The sequence below is a fragment of the Rhinoraja longicauda genome, chromosome 2, assembly GCF_053455715.1.
Source record: "Rhinoraja longicauda isolate Sanriku21f chromosome 2, sRhiLon1.1, whole genome shotgun sequence".
Classification (NCBI taxonomy): Eukaryota; Metazoa; Chordata; class Chondrichthyes; order Rajiformes; family Arhynchobatidae; genus Rhinoraja; species Rhinoraja longicauda.
In genome coordinates this window covers 39,999,943-40,014,554 of record NC_135954.1, presented here as the reverse complement: position 1 = coordinate 40,014,554, position 14,612 = coordinate 39,999,943, and the positions used below count along the sequence as shown (strand labels likewise).

The 14,612-nt window shown below is 44.8% G+C and overlaps 1 protein-coding gene across 2 annotated transcripts in view; it reads left to right on the top strand.

The window, feature by feature from the left end:
- kcnh8 (potassium voltage-gated channel, subfamily H (eag-related), member 8) overlaps positions 1–14,612 on the top strand; it is a 299,288-nt gene that overhangs the window by 170,352 nt on the left and 114,324 nt on the right. For both annotated transcript variants that reach the window (XM_078417912.1, XM_078417923.1), the window contains exons 4-5: positions 4,916–5,043; positions 8,531–8,774. In XM_078417912.1, coding sequence (XP_078274038.1) covers positions 4,916–5,043; positions 8,531–8,774 — 372 coding nt within the window. The remainder of the gene's footprint in view (positions 1–4,915; positions 5,044–8,530; positions 8,775–14,612) is intronic.

The following is a 14,612-nucleotide window of genomic DNA, read 5'->3' as shown; positions in this document are numbered from 1 at the left end:
TATTCGAATATTGCTGTCGCGATAAACTTCTTCAACAAAGAACAAGTTTCCGGACTCGCCATATTGGTGACCCCGACGTGATCTGGGCGATCACCGACCATGAGCGAACACGACGCCCCGTTGTTGACTGCTGCGCCTGGCACACCGGAGTTAAGCGCAGTAAGCGTTCACCTTCCGTCGTTTTGGACACATCAACCACAATCTTGGTTTGTCCACACCGAAGCCCAGTTTCATTTAAGAAACATATCGACAGACGCGACGAAGTATTACTACCTCGTCAGCGCTCTATCGCCGGAGACGACCACACGAGTGATGCGGTTCATCGTAAATCCTCCTGCGGAAAGCAAGTACGAGGCCATGAAGACACTGTTACTACGAACCTTCGGGTTCCATAGGCATGATCGCGTCAAAAAACTTCTGCACCTACCGGATCTCGGAGATCGACTGCCGTCCGTTCTCATGGCCGAGATGATGATGCTAGCTGGTGAACATACGGATTGCCTCATGTTCGAGCAGGCATTCCGAGAGAAGCTTCCCGAAGATGTCCGACTTCTGCTCACGGATTGTTCTTTTAAGGACCCAGAAGCATATGCAGAAAAAGCTGATGCGCTCATAGCGGCCAAATCGAAGGGAAGTGGTTCGATCAACAAGGTCTCGACATCAGTGACCACGCCACAGCAACATCAAGATGGCGCCGCGTCTCCCGCCAGTCCTCCAAAAGCCCGCCAAAAAGATCCGCACAAGCGCGGCTGGTGCTATTATCATCTACGATGGGGTAGAGAATCCCGCAACTGCCGCTCACCTTGTACTTTCGCGGGAAATGCCTCGGCCGATCGTACATAGGGGCAGTTGCGATTGGCCAGAACCGACGCCTCTACGTCCGAGATTGATTCACGGACACAGAATTTTTAGTGGACACGGGAGCCATTGTCAGTATAGTGCCGCCGACCGACCTTGAGACCAGATCGGGTAAGACAGGTCCTACCCTCATCGCGGTTAATGGCAGCCCCATCCGCACGTTCGGTACGCGGAAGATGTCCCTTGTGTTAGGCCTCCGCACGTACGAATGGCCATTCATTATAGCAGACGTCACACAAGCGATCCTAGGCGCAGATTTTCTCTGGGCCTTTTCACTGGTCCCTGATGTCCGTGGTAACGACCTCCGACCCTCCGCCAGCGAGGAGCCTGTCGCTCCGACAATCGCCTCCCCGCTCAGCCCTACTGTCCAGGCCGTCGTCACGGCCCCTGACTCGTATGCTGAGGTCCTGGCGGAGTTTCCAGAGCTGCTCATCCAGCGTTTTGACGCCCCTTCGGCCAAGCATGGCATGGTCCACCACATTCGCACCGAGGGCCCTCCCGTTTTCGCTCGGGCCGGGAGACTACCGCCAGACAAACTGGTGGTGGCGCGGGCGGAATTTAGGAAGATGGAGGAAATGGGCAATGTCCGTCAGTCCGACAGCCCGTAGGCCTCGCCGTTGCATATGGTCTCCAAGGCATATGGAGACCATGTGGCGATTATCGGCGTCTCAATGCTGTCACCACGGCTGATCGCTACCCCATACCGCACCTGCAGGACTTTTCGTCTGGGCTGGAAGGGGCGGTGGTGTTCTCCAAAATCGATTTGGTGCGAGGATACCACCAGATTCCTGTGCGGCCGGAGGACATACAGAAAACTGCCACGATTACTCCGTTCGGGTTGTTCGAATGGTTGCGCATGCCTTTCGGTTTAAAGAACGCGGCACAGGCTTTCCAGCGACTGATGGACCGTGTGGGTCGGGGTTTACCCTTTGTGTTTATTTATTTAGACGACATCCTGGTCGCCAGCCCCTCAGTGCAGGAACACCAGGTCCACTTGCGGACTGTGTTCCAGCGGCTCCAAGACCACGGGCTCATTATCCAACCCTCCAAGTGTCAATTCGGCCTCCCTTCTCTTGATTTTTTAGGGCACAGAATCACCCCTGCCGGCGCCACCCCTTTGCCCGAGAAGGTGGAGGCTATCCGGGCATTTCCCAGGCCCACCACAGTGAAAGGACTACAGGAGTTCGTAGGCATGGTTAACTTCTACCATAGGTTCGTCCCGGCAGCTGCGCGGGTCATGCGCCCACTCTTCGAGTGCCTTGCGGGTAAACCTGTAGAGTTGGTATGGTCCCCGGCCGCAGAGTCGGCTTTTACAGCAGCTAAGGCAGCCTTGGCAGACGCCACCATGTTGGTCCACCCGAGCCCCTCCGCCCCCACGGCCCTGACGGTTGATGCGTCAGACGTGGCGGTGGGTGGGGTTTTGGAGCAGCAAGTCGGCGGCCTTTGGCAGCCTTTGGCGTTTTTCAGCCGGCAACTGAATTCGGCTGAGCTGAAGTATAGCGCATTTGACCGAGAGCTCCTGGCCCTCTATTTAGCTGTTCGTCATTTCAGGTATTTCCTTGAAGGCCGCCCATTTGTGGCCTTTACGGACCATAAACCATTAACATTTGCATTTTTCAAATTGTCTGACCCATGGTCGGCCCGCCAGCAGCGGCACCTGACTGCCATCTCCGAATTTACCACCGATGTCCGTCATGTCGCGGGTAAGCTTAATGCCGTTGCTGACGCCCTGTCTAGGCCTGCTTGTTCCCCCATTTCGGCGGTGGACTGCGAGGTGGATCCCCAGGAGCTTGTGGAGGCACAGCTTCTGGCGGATACCGCCTCGGCATACCAGTCCACCACTTCGGGGTTGAAGTTGGCTCAGGTAGCCTGCGGGTCGGAAGGCACAAAAGTCTGGTGTGATGTTTCCCTTCCCCGTCCCAGGCCGGTAGTGCCGCCCTCCCTTCAGCGCCGGGTTTTCGATGCCATTCACGGGCTGGCGCACCCATCCATCCGCTCCACCTCTGTGTTAGTAGCCGCTCGGTTTGTCTGGCATGGCCTGCGTAAACAGGTAGCTGGTTGGGCACGTTCCTGCGTTCCCTGCCAGACCGCTAAAGTCCAGCGCCATGTCCAGCCCCCCGTACAGGAGTTTGAGGTCCCAGCAGTTCGTTTTTTCCACATTCACGTGGATTTAGTCGGGCCCTTGCCTTCCTCCCAGGGCTACACCCATCTCCTCACGGTGGTGGATCGGTTCACCCGGTGGCCAGAGGCTTTCCCATTGTCCGATATCTCGGCAGCCTCTTGTGCCAGGACATTGGCCCTCCATTGGGTAGCACGTTTCGGGGTTCCGGCGGTTATTACCACCGACAGGGGGCCGCAGTTCACTTCGTCCCTCTGGACCATGATAGCCGAGCTGTACGGTTCCCGGTTACAACACACTACAGCATACCACCCCCAGGCAAATGGGCTTGTGGAGAGGTTCCACCGTCAACTCAAGGCGGCCCTCAGTGCGAGGCTTGAAGGCCCGGACTGGGTAGACCAACTCCCCTGGGTCCTTCTGGGCATCCGGACTGCTCCTAAGCAAGATCTCGGTGCTTCGTCCGCGGAGCTAGTATATGGCTCGCCACTTCGAGTACCCGGGGATTTGCTTCCGGACCCCTCAGACCAGCTGCCTCCAGTCCCATCAGTCTTAGCATCGCTCCGGGCACGGGTGGGTTCCCTGGCCCCAGTTCCGACTTCACGTCATGGGTGTCCCATGGTACATGAACCGCCTTCCCTGAAGGACTGTGAGTTTGTATTTTTGCGAAAGGATTCCCATCATGCCCCGTTGCAGAGGGTCTATGAAGGGCCGTTCCGGGTTTTGCGTAAGGGGACGGTCACCTTCACCTTAGACGTGGGCGGCAGGAGTGAGCTCGTCTCTGTGTCCAGGCTTAAACCTGCGCACTTGGATCCAGACCAACCAGTCCTGGTCGGCCAACCCCCTAGGAGAGGCCGGCCTCCGACAGTTACGATCAGTCCAAGACCCCCCCCGCTCCGGCTGTTCCACCAAGTCCGGAATCCCCGTCTCCTGTGGTTCAGGCTGCCCCTCTCCTTACTCGTTCTGGTCGCGAAATCCGGCTCCCTGCTAGGTTCCGTACCTCGGGTTCTGGGGGGGGTCATGTAGCGACCATAGAGAATGGTCCTGGTCGTCGAACCCTCAGATTGGCCAGCAAGGTCACGTGTCGGCGCGACCGTAGGGATTGGTCCAGAGAGCGACATCGCTGATTGGACAGCGTTGTCATGTGCGCTTTTGGCGCCCGAAAAGAGTTAGTTCGGAGACGTCTTCGAAGAAGACAGTGAGTTTTTGATGGTTGTCCGTTATCTTGTTGTTAAACCTTTGTATTCGAATATTGCTGTCGCAATAAACTTCTTCAACAAAGAACAAGTTTCCGGACTCGCCATAACAGCATCTGCAGATTGCAGAATCAGAATACAGATTGCAGCATCTGCAATCTCTTATACCTCCATTAAGCCCTATACTGTCTGCTTGATAGACTTAACATTTAGTAGATTAAAACCTCCTGTACTGAATTTGAAAAAGGTTAGGTAATGAATGAATGAATGAATAGGTTTATTGGCCAAGTATGCATATACAAGGAATGTGCCTTGGTGCTCCACTCACAAATGACAACACAAACATGCAGTTAACAATTAAGAATAAAGCATAACCACATCAAAGCAATAAGGATACAGCATTAAGGTCTAAACATGTGGGTGAAAATAAATCAGAGCAAAAAAGAGACTACAGACTTTGGTTATTTGGTTATTGTTTAATCTGTACCCAACTGCAGGATCATTCATTACTATTCCATGGCAAGCATTCCCCAGATTGTTATCTTTCAGAGGTGATCAAATGCTGAAGAATAATGTGCACATTTCAAATCTGCATTGGTGCTAATTTATGTTTCTATATGTTTTCTTTTATTTTCTGCTGGGTGTTTTTTTTTAATGGACACACAGGCTTGAACTTTCAGTGCTGGTTAATGATTTTTTTAACATAAATTCAGTCAACTGACAAAATATTTGATTTTGTAAATAGAAAAATACAAGGGACGAGGGAAATCAGGAACCCACTTCAGTTCAGCTCGTAGACGGAGCCGGGCTGTTCTTTATCACATCTCTGGCCGCCTACAAAAGCGAGACAAAAATAAGCTGAAGATTAATAATGTAAGTAAATGAAGAATGTGGTGAACTTCAATGTATTTTACTGCTGCTAATTATATTCTCTATTATTATCAATATAATACGGTGTATAATTAAGCAATGAAATTTCAATGAGGCATGAATGTATCTGTGATGCTGAGCACTGCAAAATTAAAGATACATAACATTCAAACTTAATTTCTGGTAAAATAGTTGATAAAATTGTCAAATTTAAGTAATGATACTGCCCTAGGACTGGAAAAGCTTTCTGCAAATGGTTTGCTCAGCAACTGCATGTTTAGCTCGATTATTAATAGCTGCATCACCCCAAGAAACATTTAATTCATTTTGAAAGTACAGACCTGGCAAATTATAAATTGAGTTTGCAGATTAGTTCTCCCGATCTGAGGTGAATTACATTTTGCTTTGTGTGGGGTCACTGTTCTGTATTCTACTTTAGGCGATTTATGATGGTAACCTTGAGATTACCATATAAAGCTGAAAGCTGTAGAACTGTCAGCAGAGTATCACTGGGTCACACAGCATGGAAAAAGGCCCTTCAGCCCAACTGGTCCATACTAACCAAGATGCCCCATCTACACTAGACCCACCTGCTTGCATTTGGCCCATATTCCTGTTCAGATGTCTTTTAAATGTTGTTATAATGCCTCCTTCCATCTACCTCCTCTATCAGCCCGTTCCATGTATCCATCACCCTCTGTGTGAAAATATTGCCCCACGGGTTCCTACTAAATCGTTCCCCTCCCACCTTAAACCTATGTTCCCTGCTTCTTGACTATCCTACTCTGGGTAACAGAGTCTGTGCATTTATCCTATCTATCTCCCTTATAATCTTATGCACCACGATAAGGTTATCCCTCATCCTCCTGCACTCCAAAGAATAAAGTCCTGGCCTGCCCAACCACTGCCTGTAACTCAGGCCCTCAAGACCTGGCAACATCCTCGTACATCTTCTCTGCACTCTTTCCACTTAACAACATCTTTCCTGTAGCAGGGTGACCAAAACTGAACACAATACTTCAAATGTGGCCCCACCAACATTTTGTAGAACTGTAAGATAACATTCCAGCTTCTATACTCAATATCCTGACTGATGTGCCAAAAGTCTTCTTGACCACCCTATCTACTTGTGACGCTACTTTCAAGGAACTATGTACTTGCACTCCCAGATCCCTCTGATCTACAACACTTCCTAGTCCTGCCATTTACTGTGAAAATCCACCACTGGTTTGACTCGTCAAAATGCAACACCACACACTTATCTGCATTAACCTACATAACTGTTCTCTCCAAAGATCAAGAGTCCTTGCGCCCAATTTAAAATCTTTGCAATATCACTGCATCTAGTTCAGTTTAGTTTCTTACTGTCACATGTACCGAGGTACAGTGGAAAGCTTTTTGTTGCCTGCTACCCAGTCAGTGAATAGACTGGACGGTCATCCTGTGATAGCGTGGGTTTTCTTCGGATGCTCCGGTTTCCTCCCACATTCCAAAGACGTGCAGGTTTGCAGGTTAATTGGCTTCTATAAATTGTCCCTGTAGTGTAGGATAGAACTAGTGTATGGGATGATTGTTGTTTGGTGCAGACTTGGTGGGCCGAAGGGTGGGTTTCCACACTGCATTTCTAAACTAAACTAAAGTAAACTAAACTACACATGATCACAATCAGACTGTGTACCGATACAGGTTCTTTCAAGGTCACAGTGGTTTTTATCTAATCACTTTCATTGAATTTATGGTCAAGCAGATTGAAAGTAGTGTGACAAGCTTTTTGAAATCAGTTCCACAAATGTTTGTAGTCTACGATTGGTTACAATGGAAATTCAGAAATTACACGAATGTTCTTCCTAACACCAGTAAAAGGGAAGTAAATGATATTTGGCTGAGGTGCACAGTTGTTTTAATGATGTGAGCACTGAGACCCTATTTACAGCCAAGACAAATGTTACCTAATGTGTGCACTCCCACAAGGACTCAGTTTAAATAAAGAGACGGATGTTAAAATTCTGATCTAAATTTTTCCCCATATAGACAATCTAACACTGTCGTCCTGATACTAGCAGGATGGTATTTATATAATTTGAATTAACAAGTATGACATTCAGCAGTGAAATTTGTTACATTTTACACTGCTATGCAACATTATTGTAAACATCTAGCTCATGATTTACCATTCTTTGAATCAAGTAGACTAAGTTTTTTTAAATGATTGCGGTTGGCCGAGATGGAGTGGTATAGTTTTCTTGAAATACTGCTGCCGTACGCAAAAGTTTGTTTCACATGAGTGAATTGATTTTTTTGCTGCACAAATTTTTTTTGTTTGTTTAACCATCTATAACATAAGCAATTCATGTGATCACTATTTCATATCATATCATATATCATATATATACAGCCGGAAACAGGCCTTTTCGGCCCACCAAGTCCGTGCCGCCCAGCGATCCCCGTACATTAACACTATCCGACACCCACTAGGGACAATTTTTACATTTACCCAGCCAATTAACCTACATACCTGTACGTCTTTGGAGTGTGGGAGGAAACCGAAGATCTCGGAGAAAACCCACGCAGGTCACGGGGAGAACGTACAAACTCCTTACAGTGCAGCACCCGTAGTCAGGATCGAACCTGAGTCTCCGGCGCTGCATTCGCTGTAAAGCAGCAACTCTACCGCTGCGCTACCGTGCCGCCCATTTCCTTGGAGCACAAGAGGATGAGGGGTTATCTTATAGAGGTGTGTAAAATCATGAGAGGAATATATGTGTAGAGTCTCTTGCCCAGAGTAGGGGAATTGGCACAGTGGTGCAGCGGTAGAGTTGCTGCCTTACAGTGAATGCAGCACCGGAGACCCGGGTTCAATCTCGACTACGGGTGCTGTCTGTATGGAGTTTTGTACGTTCTCCCCGTGACCTGCGTGGGTTTTCTCCAAGATTTTCGTTTTCCTCCCACACTCCAAAGAAGTACAGGTTGGTAGGTAAATTGGCTTGGTAAATGTAAAAATTGTCTCTAGTGGATATAGGATAGTGTTAATGTGCGGGGATCGTTGGTCGGTGCGGACCCGGTGGGCCGAAAGGGCCTGTTTCTGCGCTGTATCTCTAAACTAAACCAGAGGACATAGGTTTAAGGTGAACGGGAAAAGATTTAATAGGAATCTGAGGTTTAACTTTTTCACACAAAGTGTGGGTGTATAGGAACGAGCTGCCAAAGGAATTAGTTGAAGCGGGGATTATCACAACGTTCAAGAAACAATTAGACAGGTGCATGGTTAGGACAGGTTTAGAGGGATAGGCACCAAATGCAGGCAGGTGGGACTAGGGTAGGTCGGTGTGGGCAAGTTGGGCTGAAGGGCCTGTTTCCACGCTGCATGACTCTAAGACTATAAATGGGGAAAGTAGAAATATTTGTCATACTGTTAATAATATCATAATATATTAAGTGGGTAGTTTTAAATTTTATATTTAACAAATATCCCTATTTTATTCCTCTACAGAATGTTTTCAGAAACAAACCAGCCCTACCAGAGTATAAAGTTGCAGATGCAAAAAAATCAAAATTCATCCTTTTGCATTACAGCACTTCGAAAGCATTATGGGACTGGCTAATATTATTGGCAACGTTTTATGTTGCTGTGACTGTACCATATAATGTCTGTTTTATTGGAAATGATGATAACCTGCCTTCAGCAAGAAGCACAACGGTCAGTGACATTGCAGTGGAAATCCTATTCATCATAGGTAAGCACCCAATTCACTCATCGATCTTCAGCTTAATTTGTGAACAGCTGGTATTTATATGTTGAAAATTTCTTTAAACTGTCGATGCCAAAAATCTGAAGTAAAAACTGAAAATGTTGAAATCAATCAGCAAGTCAGGCAGGATATGAGGAGAAAGCAGGAACGGGATACTGATTTTGGATGATCAGCCATGATCATATTGAATGGCAGTGCTAGCTCAAAGGGCTGAATGGCCTACTCCTGCACCTATTTTCTATGTTTCTATGTAGCTTCTATGGAAAGAAGGTCTAGGTCCTCATTTCAGTCCTAAATGACCTACCCCTTATTCTTAAACTGTGACCTCTGGTTCTGGACTTTTCCCAACATCCTGCATCTAGCCTGTTCAATCCTTTAAGAATTTTATGTTTCTATAAGATCCCCTCTCATCCTTCTAAATTCCAGTGAATACAATCCCAGTCTTTCCAATCTTTCCTCATATGTCAGTCCTGCCATCCCGGGGATTAACCTGATGGACCTACACTGCACTCCCTCAATAGCAATAATGTCCTTCCTCAAATTAGGAGACCACAATTCCACACAATATTCCAGGTGCAGTCTCACCAGGGCCCTGTACAACTGCAGTAGGACCTCCTTGCTCCTAAACTCAAATCCTCTTGCAATGAAGGCCAACATGCCATTAGCTTTCTTCACTGCCTGCTGTACCTGCATGCTTACTTTCAGTGACTGGTGTACAAGCACACCCAGGTCTCATTGAACCTCCCCTTTTCCTAATCTGACACCGTTCATATAATAATCTGCCTTCCTGTTCTTGCCACCAAAGTGGATAACCTCACAATTATCCACATTATACTGCATCTGCCATGCATCTGCCCACTCACCCAATCTATCCAAGTCTCCCTGCAGCATCATAGCATCCTCCTCGCAGCTCACACTGCCACCCAGCTGTGTCACATTTAATTCCCTTGACTAATTCGTTAATATATATTGTAAATAACTGGGGTCCCAGCACCAAGCTTGCGGCACCCCGCTAGTCACTGCCTACCATTCTGAAAAGCACCCATTAATCCCTACACTTTGCTTCCTGTCTGCCAACCAGTTCTCTATCCATATCAATACCCTACCCCCCCCCCCAATACCATGTACCATTTTCAGTGGCAAAGAGGAGAAGAATGGACAAAGAGAATATCTGGACATAACGTGCTGGAAAAACTGAACATAATTAAGCTGCGTAAATCACTCAATGAATAGCAAAGATGTCAGTTCCAAATCTCTAACTAGCATACTGAAAACTTTATAGATTTGAATATTGGAGTTTAATGTTTGATGCCAATTAAAGAATGTCAGGGATCTTTATTAAATCGTCTATGCTCCACTGAAGCATTAGACGATTTAATGCTGTGCCTAGTTAATGTTATTGGATCTTAAGAGATGAAAATATTAAAACAAATAAAGGAGTCACGGTTATTCACATCATTTCTCTTACCTAATGCAAATATCCAATTTAATTAAAGTCGTGTTTTAGAAACTTGACTTGAAAAAGCCACATTAACCCATGCAACCTCACAGTTCTTAACTTCATGGATGCATATGATTGCTTGTTAGTTACTTCTCTCCACCTTCTCAGATCTAAACTTATCCATCATTTAGTAGGATTAGAAAATTTAACTTAAATAGCTTGGCTAATGTGTTTCAATTTGTACGTGCTGATTTTACCTACGTAATTCAACCAAGCAAGAGAGCTAACTAAGGAATTTCAAGCACATTTTTTTAGCCAATGGAAGTCACGTTTCTGCACAGTGACACAAAGGTACAGATTTGATCCTCAGATCAAAAAGGCATTTTACAGTGTTAAATGTATTTTTAATTGAAGTAATAAAACTACATTAAGTTAACAATCAAGAAATGTTGGTAATGCAGCTAATTTTAGGACACTTTCCAAAATTATCCTACTTCACTGGTTCATTTAAGATTTTATATTTCCATTATGTTAATAGATTCAAGCAGAATTTATTACTGCAGAAAATTAGCATAATTTCTGCTACAATCTGCACCTGGGTTGTTAATTTCCCCCGGATCAATAATTCCTTTACCGTAGGTATTATATTACAATATTGGATTAGAGTCATAGACACATACAGCAAAGAAATACCCCTTATTTCACCCTGTCCTTGCTGATCTTTAGGCACCCATCTGAAGAACACTCTTGGTTTCTATTGATTGATGAGGGTTTGAAATAGGCCAAGCTAGGGGTTGATTTTGTTTCTATTGATCTAGTCAGGGAGCCATAGGAAACAGGTTGTGTAGGAAGGAACTGCAGGGCTGGTTTACACCGAAGATAGACACAAAATGCTGGAGTAACTCAGTGGGTCAGGCATCATCTCTGGAGAGAAGGAATAGGTGACACTTCGGCATGAGATCCTTCTTCAGACTGAGAGTCAGGGGAGAGGCAAACGAGGGATATGAAAAGGTATCTTCGTAGACCTTTGAAGATATATGAGCAATCTCAGATACCTCAGTATCGAGGATAAATATACTCCAGCTTTTTGTGTCTACCTTCATAGGAAATAGGTTATTTGAAGCAACTTGTCCATTGCAATCGAGGTGCACATCTATGCTAGTTCCATTTGCATGCGTTCTACTCATATTCCTGTAAGCCTTCATCATCCATATATCTGTCGAAATGTCTTACATGCTAGCTTCTGTGTGAAGGTGTTGCCCCTCAGGTTCCTGTTAAATATTTCCCCTCGCACCTAAACCTTAGCCTTTTAGTTCATGATTCTCCAACCCTGGGAAAAATCCTGTGCATTCACCCTATCAAAGTCCCTTCCGCCACCAACTCAGTCGCATGGAATTAACTGTTTTTTATACTTTCACCTTAAAAGGTGTACGGATTAAGGATGCTTTTCTCCTGCGCCTTCATATGTTTTCTAATGTTGATCGGTTTTACACCTGCTACTGAAAACCACAAAGACTGCCGAAGTTAGCAATCTGAAATAAAAACAGAAAATGCTGGAAATGCTGGATACAGGTATTCTTTTCTTGTTCCTGAAACATCTCCACTCATCTCACATCCATATTCAATACTCAGTAGCTTTTTGTAGCTGAATTGTTTCAATGTGTATGTGAGAAAACAGGGTTAATGTAATGTATTGATGATCATTTACCTGGGGAAGATTGGATTAAATTATGCGGAGCGTTTGAAGGCTTTGGGCCTGATCTCACTAGAGTTTATAATGATGAGGGGGGATCTCATGGAAACTTGCCAAAAAATGAAAGGCCGAGATTGAGTGAACGTGGAGAGGATGTTTCCCTTAGTGGGAGGTCATAAGGACATAAGTGATAGAGCAGAATTAGGCCATTCGGCCCATCAAGTCTACTCTGCCTTTCAATCATGGCTGATCTATCTCTCCTTCCTAACCCCATTCTCCTGCCTTTTCCCCATAACCCCTGTCACCCGTACTAATCAAGAAAGGAGAAGCCTAGGACCAGAGGGCATAGCCTCAGAATAATAGGATGTACCTTTGGAATGGAGATGAGGAGGACTTGCTTTAGCAAAAGATTAGTGAATCGATGGAATTCATTGCCACAGACGGCAGAGGAGGCCAAGTCAGTGGGTTTTTGTAAAGCTGAGATTGATGGGTTCTTGATTAGTAAGGGGATCAACGGTTACGGAGAGAAGGATTGAGAATGGGGTTGAGAGGAAAAAATAGGTCAGCCACGATCGAATGTCAGAGCAGACTGGATGGGCCTGATGACCGAATTCTGATCCTATAATTTATGAACTTTACCAGAACCAAAGAGTGACCACTCATGGAAACAAAGAAATTGTAAAATCTTTAAAAGTGCACGCAGCTGAAATGACTACATTTTTAAAAATATGATAATGCAAGGCAATACAAGATACAAACGGAAAAACTCAAGATACAGTATCTCAGTATCAAAATACTCTGCCTTGAAACATTAAATGATTTTCTTTCTTTATGGATGCCAGCTGACTTTCTGAGTATTTCCAGCATTTCCTATTTTTATTTCAGATTTCTAACATCCTTTTGTTTTCCAGTAGCACGTGAAAAAATGGTCAACATTAGAAAACAAAAGATGTGTTCAAGAGGGGAGTAAATGGTTACAGACTGCAGTAGAATCAAGGAGAGAAATGCGGAAAATCAGGCCAAATGGAGGAAGCTTCATATGCCTTAGGAAAGTGACAGAAGAAAGGCCTAATGTGAGGTGTGTGGGTTGAATGGGCATGGTAATCCTATATATCAGCTCATTCATTTTCCACACTCTACGCCTCTGGAGCAGTCAGCCTCTTTTACTAAGTTGGGAGTGGTAATTTAGACGCAAAAACATTTATATGGAAAAATGAATGTTAATGAATGTAGAAAAAAAAACATAAATTGCTGGAGGAACTCAACAGGACAGGCAGCAGCAGGGGAGGGAATGAAAAGGTGACGTTTCGGGTCTGACCCTTCTTCAGACTGAAGACTGAAGAAGGGCCATCACCTGAAACATCGCCTGTCCATTGTCTACACAGATGCTACCTGACTAGCGGAGTTCTTCCAGCATTTTGTGTTTTGCTCAAGATTCCAGCATCTGCAGTTTCTTGTGTCTTTGTAAGTGCATCAAACCTATGCCAATCTTGTGAAAGGCCTTCAAGCTCATTATTTCTATGCAGTGAACCAATGTATTATCAGATTGATGATTTAAAGAAATACATTTTAACAATGATTATTTATCACACAGAGGATATCAAAATATTTTAACGTGTAGGAAAGAACTGCAGATGCTGGTTTAAATGATAGCGGAGTCAGGGGCTATGATGAGGGGGCAGGAACGGGGTACTGATCGTGGATGATCAGCCATGATCACATTGAATGGCGGTGCTGGCTCGAAGGGCCGAATGGCCTACTCCTGCACCTATTGTCTATCGTCTATTGTCTATAAATTAAAGGTAGACACAAAATGCTGGAGTAACTCAATGAGACAGGCAGCATCTCTGGAGAGAAGAAATGGGTGACGTCACCCATTCCTTTTCTCCAGAGATGCTGCCTGTCCCGATGAGTTACTCCAGCATTTTGTGTCTACCTTCAAAATATTTTAACAGTTCTTGGCGGGAAATAAAGAAATGCAATAACTATTGTTGTGATTAGACAAACAGCAGACATCGCTTTTAAAGGACACAGCTACCTTTATAAAATAGTAATGAATGAACATGATGGCTTTTCATTCTGAGTATCCATTAAAACTTTATTAGTTTTCCCTTTTAGCGCCGTCATGAGCAAAAACACTTAAATGGACGTTTTTAAATAACTATAAAAGCACTGTAACGGCGTTTCAGAGGGTTTGTGTTCTGTAAGACAGCAGCACAATAGAACTTAATAGGGTAGGAACTTATCTTCATTCAAAAGCACTATAAATTTAATTCTGAATTGCATTCTGCTTTCAAAATGTGTTTTCATCAGCCAAGGACAACCCTCTGCATTAAAAGATAAAATGATGCAATATGTGAGAGTGCTTTGTTTTCATGGACAGTCACATTGTAGCTCCTGTGATGGTTAGTTCATGATGCTGTTTCCTCAATCCATAACATTTGTTCACAGCATCAGGGTATTTTTTGATATGTGCAGTGTTCCATAAATGTGTCCAGATTATTCCTTCACCAATTAATTTAAGTTTATTTTGTGCAGCTATGAGAGTACAAATGGTTAATCCATTTCAATAGATGTGAAATGATTCAAAATGTTCATTTCTACATGATTCTAAATTATTCTAAAACAGGAAATTATTCTAAATGTTTTACATAAATGTAATATCATTTTGTTTACAGTGATGGTAAGG